Here is a 13,244-nt window from a genome sequence, read left to right on the forward strand (position 1 = left end):
TTCATCAGGAGGAGGAGGAGGTGTTGCAGGAGGAGGTACTGGGGCAGGTAGTGTTGGAGGAGGTGCTGGGGGAGGTGCTGGAGGGGGTTCTTCAGGAGGAAGTTCTACCACACCTCCTACCGCAGATACGTCCGGAGCTGCTACCACAGCTGCTGGCGCAGCCCCTGCAACAGATCCTACCGCAGCCCCTGCGGCAGATCCTGCAGCAGCCCCTGCCGCAGACCCTCCCCCAGCTCCTGCTCCTGCTCCGGCTCCTGCCGCAGATCCTGCCCCAGCTCCTGCTCCTGCTCCTGCTCCAGCTCCTGCTCCAGCTCCTGCTCCAGCTCCTGCCCCAGCTCCTGCCCCCGCTCCTGCGGGAGCATCAGAGGAAGAGGAAGACTCAAGCAACAAAGACGTACTAATAGCAGGAGGATTAGGAGCCATAGGAGGAGGGGCGCTATTAGCAGGATTAATGCATCGTAAGAATAAAAAAAAACTACGAAGACAAGAAGAAGAGCATCAACTAGAAATACATCAACTAACGGAACAACATGAACAAAAATTACGTAGTGCATATAAACATGGTAATAATACACATGATGGTAACAAAAATAGTGGTAATGGGCATGGTAGTAATAACCATGGTGGACATGTAACTGGCAGACCTGGTGGACATAGACCTGGTAGGCATCAATTTAACCGAGGTCCTGCAGTGAGACCAGCTGGAAATTCGAGGTTTACACATTTGAATACCCCTTCGCATCCTGGACATAATGCCATTAGTGAACATGGTGAGCATTCTGGAACTAATCATGGCCATGATGCACATTCTAAATCACATCCTACACATCCTCCACATCCTACACATCCTCTACATCCTTCACATCCTTCAAATGTAGTTGTTGTGCATACCGTGCATCATATACATGGTCATCCATCTGATCATCCGGATCACCATAAAGCTGAACATAAAAATAAGCATTAGAAATAAGAAAATATTTATAATATCTCATTAAATAATCATTATCAAACAAAAACACAAAGTAAAAATATTCTACTCCATACTCAATCCTATGTACTTAAAGTAAAATTTATTACCGTTTTCAATGCTATAATATTTCTGATAAATAAATCAGTTGTATACCGATAATTGTATGTATTTCATTTGTGTTTACATCTAATTACTTATTATACCACCAACTATAATGTAAACGTATTTATTTCTAGAGGAAAAAGTCTAGTTAAAAGCTGAAAATATTAATATTTGTGAAATCTCTACATTCAGAAAAAAAATTTTATTTAACGAAATCGTTTTGTTGACAGCATTCATTGCGTTGATTTCTGAAAACATTTTGATTGAATGAAAATTTTTTTGTTTCTTTGGGCGAATTCGTTCGCTTCAATCAAATTTTTTGATTTGGTCGTTTTGTTGATTTTATAGAATGTTTTATTGACTCAACGAAATTTTTTATTTGGTTTACCAAATATCTTTAAGGAGCATTTTATGTTTTCGTTCGCTTTGATTAAATTTGTTTATTGGATCGCTTTGTTGCTTTTATAGAATGTTTATTGATTTAACCAAATCTTTGGTTGAATATACCAAATAATTTTAGAGAGCATTGTAATAGAATCAAGCAAAATATTTGGTTGATTAAACCCAAATATTTTGTTAAACGCCACCTAAAAGTCACAAAGACATTGGCACTGAGTACGCTCCTACACTGCAAATCAAGGCAACAGACCACGTGTGAGAGTTCGTAGAGTCGCGAAAAAAAAACTTGATCTTATGAAAATGTTATCCTTTTGCGTTTGTATCTCTGTGATACTTATCATGATAAGTGATTCGGAAACATTATTAATGGTCATTAAGTGAAGGGTCCGCAGTCTGAACCTATTAACTGACATTTTTTTAATTGATTTTTTTGTTGTATTTTCTGGAACTTTTTTTATATGCAATTATTGTCCCAGAAACAAAACGGCAAAATTACTTTTATTTTTCAAATGGATTTTCAAAAATCGCGTTTTGGTAGCTATGGCATAGGCTCGCAAAACGATTTTCCTTCATCGTATAAAATTTCTGAAATGTTAGTTAACAGGTTTACGCCGCGGACCCTTTAAGTGATTATGTGTTGAATATTCAAAATGGCTTAGATCTGTGTGATTACATAAGAATGCGTGATCAATATTTTGGTTAAACAAGAGAACGATTTTTTAATCAAATAAACAAAGGATCCTACACAATTTATATTGCAATTGGCTTGATGTACAATTGTTTCTACCAGTGATATTTAGTAGTTAAATAAACTAATAAAAGATTCGCAAAAGATAACCCAGTTCGATAGTAAAGCCATTTAACGTGCACATTATGCTTGGTTTCACTTGGATGAAACAAAATCTATAGTATAAATGTATAGCATATAATCATATTCTAGGGCTGATTCAATCAAAATTTTCTTAATTTAACCTAATCTTATCTCATTGCAGATTTGCGAGGTCGTAGTCAGGAGGGAGGGTGATGCGGGTTGGACCCCCCCCCCCCTTTCCGAAGTTCTTGAAAAATATACAATATAATATAAAAATAAAACATTATGTATGCATAAAAACAAGTAATGGCACCCTTGGTTACGAAACATGATACTAGAAGGAGATAACAAAAGATGGCAAAAGACCAAGGCCGAAATTATATTTACGTTATTGATAGTATATATACAGGGTGTGCAAAAAGTAACGAAACATCTAAATAATTTTCCAAGTAAAATATTTTTTTCGAAAAGGTCAAGGTCATTCTTTGAGTAGCTTTCAACGAGGAATCTTATGGTGCCTTGAATTTGATCTTCAACTTGAGCTCCAAGGTTCTTTCAAAGTGAAATTTGTGTTTTTTAAATAGGAACCCCTATTTTTGACAACGGCATTCGAAAGAACGGAGAATTTTGCGTCCAAACATGTACTGAGATCATGGGTCAAAGGTGATCTTCAACTTCAGCTGAAGGTTTTTTAACTTGGCCCAGGTATGGGTCGAGTCCAATCTGAACTGCTCCGGCTTAGGTGTTTACGAAAAAGGTCGAGGTGATTTTTGGAGTTACTATTAACGGTTAATACAATGGAAACTTGAATTCGACCTTGAGCTTGAATTTTAAGGTAATTTGAAGGTCATTTTTTTATATTTAGCGTTATTTTATATTCCTTGTTAAAAGTTACTGACCCGAAGCAGCACAGATTGGACCCGATCATACCTGGGCCAAGCCTAAGAGCCTTCAAAAGAAGTTCAAGGTCACCCTTGACCCATAACCTGAGTACATGTTTGGACTAAAAATATCTCGCTCTTTCGATTGCCGTTGTCAACAACAGGGGTTCCCGTTGAAAAAAAATATAGTTGACCCTGAAATAAATTTGAGGGCAAGGTCAAATTCAAGGTCACCGCTGGATTCCTCGTTAAAAGATACTCCGAGAATGACAAATTATATACATATAGTTTTTCGAAATATGTGTTCTTCACGCATATTATATTTTTTTCGATGAATTATACATAACTTTTTTACTTGAGGGCGTGGAATGGGGTCTGTCAATAAGTATCAAATATTCGAGCATATCCAAGAATTTTTTAATGCGATCAAAATTTAAACTCTTAGTTAATGATCATACTGCTCAAGAAGAAAGAGTTCTAAATAATTATTTACAACGAAATTGAGATACTAATCACGATTCGTACAAAGATATTAATTTGAACTTCTACACGCAGCTAGATTGTAGTACTAGTGGACCTCCCTGAACTCTCTAAAGCAGAATAATGTGTAATTATAAGAAATAACTTTTAGAAAATATAAATAAACCACAATATTACGTAAAATTCACATCTGTCACTTATAGGGCTTTCTTTGGGAACCCATTATTTTCTGTCGAATTCTGAAAAATATACTAAAGTAAAGAATTATCTGCGGATGAGAGCAAAGAAATTTAGAAAAATTCTACCAAGTATAAATGAAAGGTCCGCGGTCTAAATCTGTCGACTGACATTTTTTTTCAATTGATTTTTTTTGTATTTTCTCGAAAAATTTCATTTGCAGTTAATATCTCGCAAAGGAAAGGGCAAACAGTTTTTTAGTTGTTGTTTATTGATTTTAAATAATTTCGACTTGGTATCTACATCATAGGTCTGCAGTATCAATTTTTTTCGCAACGTAAAATTTCTGAAATGTCAGTTAACACGTTTACACCGCGGACTCTTCAAATAAGAACCACTCTAATCCCACATGTATCTTAATTTTCACAAATAGTAGCAAATGCATTCAGGTTTCATGAACGTCATATAAATTTGCATCTCTTCACAGGTTATAATTAATATTTTAGATTGCAAAACCCTCATGTATGTAATATTATATAAAATTTGAGAAATATTGATACAGTATACAATTGCCATCGCTAATATTTTAACTTAAGAGTAGTATGGATAGCGATATGTAATGCAATATGAGTGTGTACGAAAATAATTTTAGTTTATGTATGGAGATGTCAAAATCAGATAACATACATTCATACGTATATGCATTTGATATTAATTATATCTAAAAGAAATCTATTATTTAAAAAAAGTTTTCAGATATATATCTTTTTAAATAAATAATTATTGTGTACCTTATTCTTTCTTATTGCGGAACAGTTTATAACATTGCGTTATATTATTAAATAATCAACCTAAGCTAGATAAATATGCAAAATGTAAGATGTCAAAATGCATTAGGAGCGCTACAAATAAGTTTGTAGTGTGCCTATTTTTACAAACTCTTTTTTAGTGCTATTGAATCTTACTAGAACTACAAAATAAAAATTTGAACAAATATGAAGTGAGAATCGTTTTATTACAAATGCGCCCTATAGGTGAAGAATTATCCATATTTAACACAATAAATAATTCTTGTTTAATTCTTTAGAGCTCTTTTATTTTTCCTGGCTTACTCGTCCATACCACTTTCATAAGCGCGTACACCCGCACGAATTTTCTAAAAATAGAGAAGATGAAGATAGATAAGATAACAAGACAGATTTCCTTTTATGATTAACCTTGGCGTACATTTTTATTCTTGAATTTAAGTCGAATATGATTTTTTTTAAATAATTAGTATAATGTTCTAACCTCATATATGAATGTATTTTGCTAATCTGATTACGAACATGGCTAATATAAAAACCAAAATAAGCAAAAATACGTTTTAAAAACAAAACTTCTTTCCTTTTTTCTTACATTTGCTTTTTTCAAGATTATTTGTTTTTGAGAAAATATTCAATGTGCGTAATAATTCTAATTAATTGATAATTCAGCGACGTACCCAATATAGGTAGAAAAATCTATTCTCATGGTAACATTTTCATAGTCGTAGTTAGCTGTGATTCGTGGTTGTGAATTTTTATATGTGACTCTGGTTATCAATTACCTGCATTTAGAAAAAATCTTCCTAATACGGCAATCCTATCAAAAGTTACAGTGGAGCATAAAGAACAAAAAACGGTATTTCCGAGCATATGAGTCATCATTTTCATGCGCGTATTCAACTAATAAACATACTAACTTTAAAAGATACAAAGACTTATCATCTTATATTATATGAACAAACATGTACTAATTTTATTCGTCGACATAATAAATAAATAGTTTAAATAAACATGAAACCTCAATTTCTATCATTTAAATTATTCGCTTTAGCGGCCTTCCGAAAACTATGCCACGCTATTTTGAAGACTTTTTCCATTCGGCCTGTTCTTCATAGCAAATCGTCACACAAAGCCTGAGCCCCCGAATGCTGTGTTAAAAATACGAACACCCCCCCTCCGCCCTTTTTAAAGCTAAGATTTTTTCTTTGATTTTATTTGGGATCTTTGTTGTGCCATTTTTCACATCAAGGACATTATTTTCGCATTCTTATTTGAACAGAATAAAAACGCTTTAGGGTGTACACTAATTACAATCAATCTCAAAAATAGCCTATCTTTAAAATGATTTATAAAATCGACGAAAAATATCTATTTTTAATTTCTGTAAACCTTGATGGAGGCTTAAAAGTAAACTTCAGAAAAAAGTAATTCACGTCAAAATTGGTTATTTAACAGTAGTTATTTAAAGGTTTAGTTTTCCCTTTCTCTTTAGGGAAAAGTTACGATTTTTATTTAATCCTAATGATCAAGGCCACATTTTATTCTCTGAAAATTTTCTACAATTCTATTTGGGAGATGTTAATTAAATTTAAACTATGCTTAGAAGCCTCGATCAAGATTTACAGAAATTGATACTAGATCTTTTTTTGTTGATTTTATAAATCATTTTAAAGATAGGAAACTTTTGAGATTGATTGTATATAATGCACATCCCTAATATGTATCTCATGAACAGTCCCTTTCAGAAACACTTTAAATAATATATAAACATGAAATTCTTAGTATTTCAAGTTAAAACATACTGCATTTTCAACTAAATAGATGAATTTTTAAACAGAAGTTATAAATTTTTTACTTGACCCTTTCCGGTATACATTTTTCAGGGAAACGAGTTTTCATGAAAATTGGTACATAGGGGTTTCTGGGGTCGGTGATTACGAATCTGAACTCAGATTTTGAAAATTCAAAATGGCGGGTCAAATATGGCGGCTAACATTTGGCATATTCTTTTTCTGAAAATTTGTATACGGTGGTTTTTGGGATCACTGATCATGAATCTGAATTCAGATTTAGAACATTCAAAATGGTGGATCCAATATGGCGACTTAAATTTGGAATATTTTTGGATTTTTTTTGAGGATTGGTATACAGGGGTTTTTTGCAGTCGCTAATCACGAATCCGAACTTAGATTTTTTAAATTAAAAATGGCGGATCCAATATGGCGGCAAAAATTTGGAATTTTTTTACAAAATTGGTGTACAGGGGTTTTTGGTATCTCTGATCACGAATCTGAAATTAGATTCTGGACATTCAAAATGGCGGGCCAAAATTCAAAATATTTTCAAATTGTTTTTTGAAAGTTGGCACAGACAGGAGGTCGCTGACCTTGAATCTGTATTCAAAATGACAAATATTTAGAATATTAAGGCTTGAAAAAATATACTCCTACTCACCTAAAACATGGATTAGTACCAATTTTTTGAATTTTCAAAATCTAAATTAGATTCGTGATCAGTGACTCCAAAAATCCTTGTACACTAGTTTTTTTAAAAATCCAGAAAACTTAATTATTTTGACCGACATATTGTATCCGTCATTTGGAATTTTTAAAGTCTAATTTCAGATTCGTGATCAGCGACCCCGAAAAACTCTGTATACCAATTTTCAGAAAAAAATCCAAAAATATTCCAAGGTTCGGGCGCCATCTTGGATCCACCATTTTAAATTTCCAAATCTGAGTTCATATTCGTGATCACTGACCCCAAAAACCCCTGTATACCAATTTTCAGATAAAATCCAAAAATATTCCCAATTTAGGGAGCCATATTGGATCCGCCATTTTGAATATTCAAAATATGAGTCCAGATTCTTATTCAGCGACTCCAACAACTCTTAAGCACCCATTTTCATAAGGATATAATGGAAAGTTTTTTCAATAATGAATTTTTTCAACAAAAAGGCCTTTTTCATCTTTGTTTATAATTATTAACAAATTATTTTAAAAATTTAGATCTTTCGCATACAAATTTCAATTTCTATCATCCTGCGAGCATGAAATTAAAAAAAAAACCTGTGTAGAATCCAATAAAAAATACTCTGAAATCGCAAAAAATGATATGAAAAAAGGTGGGAATACGGTATTCCCACCATGCCGTAAAGGGTTAAAGTGATGATTTTCAACGAATGATTTGTATGTCTAAGCTAAAACGTCGACTAGTATGCCCAAAAAGATCAATTCTTAATGAAATAGTCGATTTTTTAAACAAAAAGGTTAAGATTCAACTAAAAATTAAGGGAATAGATGTTAATCCCTTTATTGAAGATAGAACTTTAAACGTTTCGAGAGTATAACACTCTCCTCATCAGGAATAAAACGATTTAAAACGAATGAAAAAAATAAAACGATGTATTCATCTCGCGCTTCGCGCTCAATAAGTTTGGAAACGCTATAACTCTGGTAATTTTGTTGTTATCAAAAATATTCATCAAGATAAATTGTTCATTTTTTTGTGCACTATAAACAGCACTATATGCAATTTTCAAATCTTAAACAAGTGGTCTTCAAAATTTTTTAAATGCCCCAAATTATTGCATTTTTATTTAGAATAGCTGGCTAACGAAATCGTCCTTTCTTTTCATATCCTTATAAAGTGTGCCAAAGGGAAATTCAATAAAATAATTACTTCAAATGTTACCGTGTTTGCAGCCTACAACGACAACGACGATAATGACAAGGCCGATAGACAGACGTCATCGTAATACCCGTTCCTTTGGGAATTAGGGATTCTCGAAAAGTGAAAATTTTAAGAAATCCGCGGTAGTCAGTTTTCCCATAAAACAATACCTTCTTATTATGATGAGAATGTAATAATTCAGTATTTTTTATGCGATTCAAAGATGAATTTTCGATTTTTTTTAAATTCTAAAACCTGTTATGATGACCTTGTGAGTTTTTCAAAAAGTAACGTTTCCCTTTTCTTGCCTTTTTTTATATCGTGCGTTGACTGGTTTAGAATTTTCATTTACATTTTGTACTTTGAAAAAGCCATAACTGTTGATAATTTTCTTGTTATCAAAAAAATCCATCAAGATAAATGGTTAACATTTTCGTGTGCTATAAATAGCTGTACATGGAATTTAAAAATCTTTGACCCTAAACCTGTGTGCCAAAGCCCAATTCGCTTCAATTAGTCGGTCCAAAGACATCCAGTATACATACGACAACGACAGGCATATACCAACCTGAAAACTTTTTGTTCCTTCGGAGGAAATCTCAAAACGTCGATATTTAATGGAATCCGCGAAAGTCATTTTTCGTATGAAACCAATACCTTCTCATTATGGTGTGAATGTAAAAATCGCGTGCCCTATCAAAGAAATGTGAAAATCAAATTTTTAGATCTTATTTAGGCAAACCATTTTTTTAATTTTTTATTACACCTTTTATTGTACCGAGTACCGTCTTCCACACATTTAGTTTGTTTATTTTTTTGTAACTTGTGTCGAAAAGTGATTCATTATGAATTTGTAGTTTTTTACAGTGCGTGTAATTTGAGCTTTTTCATTTTTTCATATCTTGCATAGTTTAACCAAAAAATGGAATTTGTGGATTATTAATTTTTTTTTCTTTTGGTAGGATCAAATTTGGAATGTTCAACTTTTCGGCCAAATTAAAAAAGTTGGTATCATAAACCTGTAGGGCCTTGAAAAATCAAAGTTTTTCTTCTCTGGACTTTTTTCATATCATCTGTTGTTTGGCTTAAAATGTTCATTTTAGTTTTTTTTTTGATTTTGAAAATGCCCTAACTCTGATGATTTTCTATTTATAGAAAAAAGTCATAAGGATAAATTGTTTTGGTTTTTGAATACTATGAAAAACGATACATAGAATTTTGAAATCTTGAAAAAATGTGGTTTAAAAATGTTTGTTACGATCAAATTTGGAATTTTTAACTTTTCGACCAAATTAAAACAATTGTTACCATGATCTTGTAGGGATTTCTAAAAGCAACGTTTTTCTTCCCTAGACTTTTTTTCGTATCATGCGTTGTTTGGTTTAAAATGTTCATTTTAAGTTGTTTTTTGGATTTTGAAAATGCTCTAACTCTGTTTTTTTTTCAATTAAAAAAAAAAGTCATTTGGATAAATTGTTCAACTTTTTGAATACTATAAATAACCGTGAAGAGAATTTTGGAATTTTCAAAAAAGTGGTCTAAGAAATATTCAAAATGTGCCTACTTTTTGAATTTTCATCCAAAATGACTGGCTAACGAACTTGACCTTTAGTTTAGAACACTAAACGAGTGTGCCAAAGGGCAATCTAATAGATTAATTTTTTCGAAAGTTAGTCTTCACAGACAGACGTACAGACAGACATACAGACAGACATGCAGACAGACAGACTTTTGAATTAAAAACATAATTACTATACGAACTGTTCCTCTAGATCACATTATAGTTTCACTAGATGTTTCATCTTTATTTATAAATGCTCAAATAGAATTAGTTAAAAATAGTGTTTTCAGTAGATGGATAAATATAAAAAATTATACTGACTTACCATTAAATGAATTTGAAAAAGGATTAGAATTTTGAATCACGAAAACAGTTTTCCAATTTGACAATGATTATTATAGACAGGTTCATGGTACTCCTATGGGCTTTCCGTTTTCACCTATTTTGGCAGACTTAGTAATGCAAGACTTAGAAAATATTGTTATTAATAATTTAGATTTCAATCTACACACGTTTTTTAGATATGTCGATGACATTTTAATGATTTTACCACAAAACAAATTAAAGTACGTTTTGTCAAAGTTTAACTCTTATCATGCAAGACTAAAATTTAATTAAGAAATGGAAACTGATAATTCTTTACCTTTTTAAAATTTTAAAGTATCATAAAAACTAATGATGGAATTAGCATTACTGATTGGTATAGGAAGGGCACTTATTCAGGCAAATACATAAATTTTCTTTCTAACCATCCAATTCAATATAAAATAGCTACTGTTAAAAATTGAGTTGACACTATGTATAAATTATCACATTAGTCTTTTTACAAAACTAATATTGATTTCATTAAAAATATTTTGTTTTTAAATAATTATACTAAGAAATTTGTTCCAGTACATATTAAAGACAAATTGAAAACACTTCAAGAACACAATATATCACACTTAAATTTAGGAACAGTAAATTATTTTGAATCCAAATTTTTCGTTTCTATTCCTTTCCATGGTAGTATATCGTTTGAAATAAAAAGAATTATGAAAGATTTTAACTTTGAAACAGTTTTTAGAGTTGATTCAAAATTTATCAGTTTAATTAAATTAGGTAAAGATGTTTTGGACCCTTTTAATTTGACAAACGTAGTTTATAAAATTGAATGTTTAGAGTGTGAAAAGTTTTATATAGGTCAAACTGACAGATTACTGCACACTAGGATTAAAGAACAACATGACAATTTGAGACAGAGTTCAGAAAACCATAAAGTGATAGCAAAACATCAGGTCATGAAACAGATTGGATAAATATTCAAGTTCTACACCATGCGCCTAATAAATTTAAAAGATTGGTAGCTGAAATGTTGTTTACTAAGAATGGAGGTAATAAATGCCTGAATGTAGTAACTGCTCTCAAACATTATAGTTCTTTATATAACATAATATTAGATGCTTTCATTTGATATGCAATTTTTTCAGACTCCTATTCTTACTAGTTAAATAATCAATTAGGTGAAATTATCAATTATATTCAACTTCCATATTTTTTCCTATACAACCTTAGACTTAGAAATTATAATTACACTATTGATATCTTATCCTTTGTACACTATCTCTCTCTATTTCTCGTTCTCAATACCAAATGATAAAATGGAGCAGAACGTAAATTTATGCTCCTTAATTTTTAAAATGATTTTACTGCTATACAATTGAACAATCTTTACAATTTCGACGAAACATTAATCCTAACTGAAAAATTTATAACAATATTTTTTAACAAACATCAAAAATGACATCCAGGTAACAAATCAATTGAATTATATTTTCTAACCTCATTTGTAACAAAATGGCATCTTTTTCATGTCGTTTAATATTTAATAATTATCTCATAAAATTTTACAATATTTTTATCATAAAAAAATTCTTTTAACAGACTGATTAATTGAGAATCAAAACCTGAAAGGATTGTTCTTTTAAATTTTACAACTTAAATCGACCTTAATGAAGTTTTATTCTTGATGAGGAGAGTGTTATATTCTCGAAACGTTGAAAGTTATATCTTTAATAAGGGATCGAACATCTATGCCTTTAATTGTTTTTGTCTGAAGCAAGTCAGATCCACCAGAAAATAAACACTACTCAATAAATAAATAACTCAGATAAAAGAACACCAACATCATATCAACAACATCGATTTGCATGAATACAAAAGGACTAATTTTTTGTCGAAAACACGAATGTTCAATAAAATAGTTTTACAAATAAAATGACGAAACTTCAGTAAAAAAAATTACTGCAGATGTCCAAATATCAACAAGCAGTTGCATTTTCAATAAAAAAAGATCAATTAGCAACAAAAAATATAATATTTGATACTTCAATCAAAAACAGATTTTAATTTTGAATAAAAACAGTCGAATTAAACCGAAAAGAAGAATTTCAACAAGATAAATAGGTTTTCAACTAAGTTGTTAAATTTACAAATAAAAAAATAAATTTTTAACAAAGTGGGAGAGTTAAATATTCCGTAAAAATATTAATTTTCTATCAAAAAATAACGTATTTTTAACCAGAAAAGATGGTTTATAAGTAAAAAAAATCAATTTTCAACCAATATGGGAACATTTAAATTGTTCGTGAAAATATTAATTTTCTACCAAAAAAGAACGTGTTTTTACCCAGAAAAGATGATTTTTCAAGTACAAATTTAATTGTTGGATTTTCAACTAAAAGCTATTAATTTTTAGCTAAAATTTGAGTAGTTAAATTTTAAGCAAAGCAAATTCATTTTCAAATAAAAACGGATTTTTAACGAAGTAGTGAAATATTCAATTGAATAGTAAAAATGTCAACCGAAAAACACGAATTCTAAACCAAAAATATAATGGTAGACAGTTTAATTAAAAAGAATTAAATTTCAACAAAAATAATTTGATTTTCTTATTGAGTCCTATTAATTCAGTCCGCATTTAAGCAAAAAGAGGAATCGTTTTGAAAATGGGATAAAGTGGGGATAAGAGGATAATTGTGAAGGCCATATTTGTACCTTCTACCCTTCCTCCTGGCAGTGTGACGTAGTTTTCAAACTGTCCCTTAGATTACTGCAAATGTACGAGGGTAGTTCAATAAGTCCTTAGAATGACCAACAGATGGCGCGCGAATCGCTCCAAATCATCTGTTTTCAGTCAGCACCACTCCCGACTAGATATATGGTGCAGTCACAGTCCACATCTTCTGAGTTTACGTGTATTTATAACCAATTGAAAAAAAAATTGTTCGTTGAGAAAAATTGGAAAAACGAGTTCAGAGCGGTAATCAAACATTTTCATTTAAAGGGTTTAACTCCATATGAGATAAAAAATGAATTGGACTCAGTTCATGGCACATCTGCC

The 13,244-nt window shown here is 31.3% G+C and overlaps 1 protein-coding gene across 1 annotated transcript in view; it reads left to right on the plus strand.

Annotated features, from left to right (window-relative positions):
* Positions 1-964, plus strand: part of LOC117173660 (fibroin heavy chain-like) — a 1,384-nt gene extending 420 nt beyond the window's left edge. The window contains exon 2 of the mRNA XM_033362300.1: positions 9-964. Within this exon, the coding sequence (XP_033218191.1) occupies positions 9-964 (956 nt within the window). The remainder of the gene's footprint in view (positions 1-8) is intronic.
* Positions 965-13,244: the final 12,280 nt, after the last annotated feature.

The sequence above is a fragment of the Belonocnema kinseyi genome, chromosome 5 (genome assembly GCF_010883055.1).
Source record: "Belonocnema kinseyi isolate 2016_QV_RU_SX_M_011 chromosome 5, B_treatae_v1, whole genome shotgun sequence".
Classification (NCBI taxonomy): Eukaryota; Metazoa; Arthropoda; class Insecta; order Hymenoptera; family Cynipidae; genus Belonocnema; species Belonocnema kinseyi.